Consider the following 923-nt stretch of genomic DNA (forward strand, 5'->3'; position numbering starts at 1 on the left):
TTGCTCACGCAGGGTCCAGCCATGGTCCAGCCAATTCACTGCAGGCAATGCCAGGGTGTGAGCAGGGACAGACACCCAGGCAGGGTTGGTCCCGGCCCCAGGGCTGCTCATGTGGAGCAAGAAATGGATGTCCATTTGGCGTATCCCGGCTTTCACCCCTCTGCCCTGAGCCTCCACACAGGAGAGGCTCTAAGAAGCATGGCCACATGTCCCCTTGTCACAGTCCTCTCCACTCCTCTGCGTTGGGTCTTCCCCTTGCAGGAGGGCCCTCCCTGCCCACCAGCTCTCCTTCCCGCTGCCTTCGGCACAGGCTAACCCTGTCCCCAGCACATGCAGGCACATACACTCGTCATCCGTGTGCAACTTCTGCTTGAGCTTCTCCATCTTCTCATCTCGCAGCAGGGTCTTGTCCTTCTTGAGGGTGCCGGTAACCTCCTCCTTCTTCTCTTCCATAATCTCCCGAACAAGTGAGTACTCATCATAGTTGGTGATGCCTGCAGGAGCAGAGGACTGAGCTCTGCACGACATCACTGCCAAATACAGAGCCTGGAGCGACACAGGGGTGCAGAGTAGTGTCCTGTCCCCAGCATCACACACCCCTCAGACATCCCCACTGCCAGGCTACCTGCCACAGAGCTGCTGCCGGTACCCTGGTACCCCTCCACCAGATGCTGCCATCTCTCCCCACTTCCCTTCACTCCCCCTTGCTGCTGCCCCCTCCTCTCACCGATCCGGGCACAGATTGTCATGAGCATGTCCATGACTGTTTTGGAGTCATCCACCATCACTGTTTTCACTGTCCCATCCAGCATGCAGATCTTCAGGGGCCGCTGCTTCTTCTTGTACTCCATGGTGTCCTATGAGCACAGCTCCCAGCAGTGGCACCGGTGCAGGGTGCCCACATCCTGCCACCATGCTGACAG

At 58.5% G+C, this 923-nt stretch overlaps 1 protein-coding gene across 1 annotated transcript in view; it reads right to left on the reverse strand.

The window, feature by feature from the left end:
- LOC104626195 (talin-1-like) overlaps window positions 1-923 on the reverse strand; it is a gene marked incomplete at its 3' end in the record, with an annotated part of 4,177 nt that overhangs the window by 624 nt on the left and 2,630 nt on the right. The window contains exons 3-5 of the mRNA XM_010294056.1: window positions 728-857; window positions 345-494; window positions 5-38 (exon numbers count right to left, since the gene is read on the reverse strand). Coding sequence (XP_010292358.1) covers window positions 5-38; window positions 345-494; window positions 728-857 — 314 coding nt within the window. The remainder of the gene's footprint in view (window positions 1-4; window positions 39-344; window positions 495-727; window positions 858-923) is intronic.

The sequence above is a fragment of the Phaethon lepturus genome, unplaced genomic scaffold (assembly GCF_000687285.1).
Source record: "Phaethon lepturus isolate BGI_N335 unplaced genomic scaffold, ASM68728v1 scaffold23169, whole genome shotgun sequence".
Classification (NCBI taxonomy): domain Eukaryota; kingdom Metazoa; phylum Chordata; class Aves; order Phaethontiformes; family Phaethontidae; genus Phaethon; species Phaethon lepturus.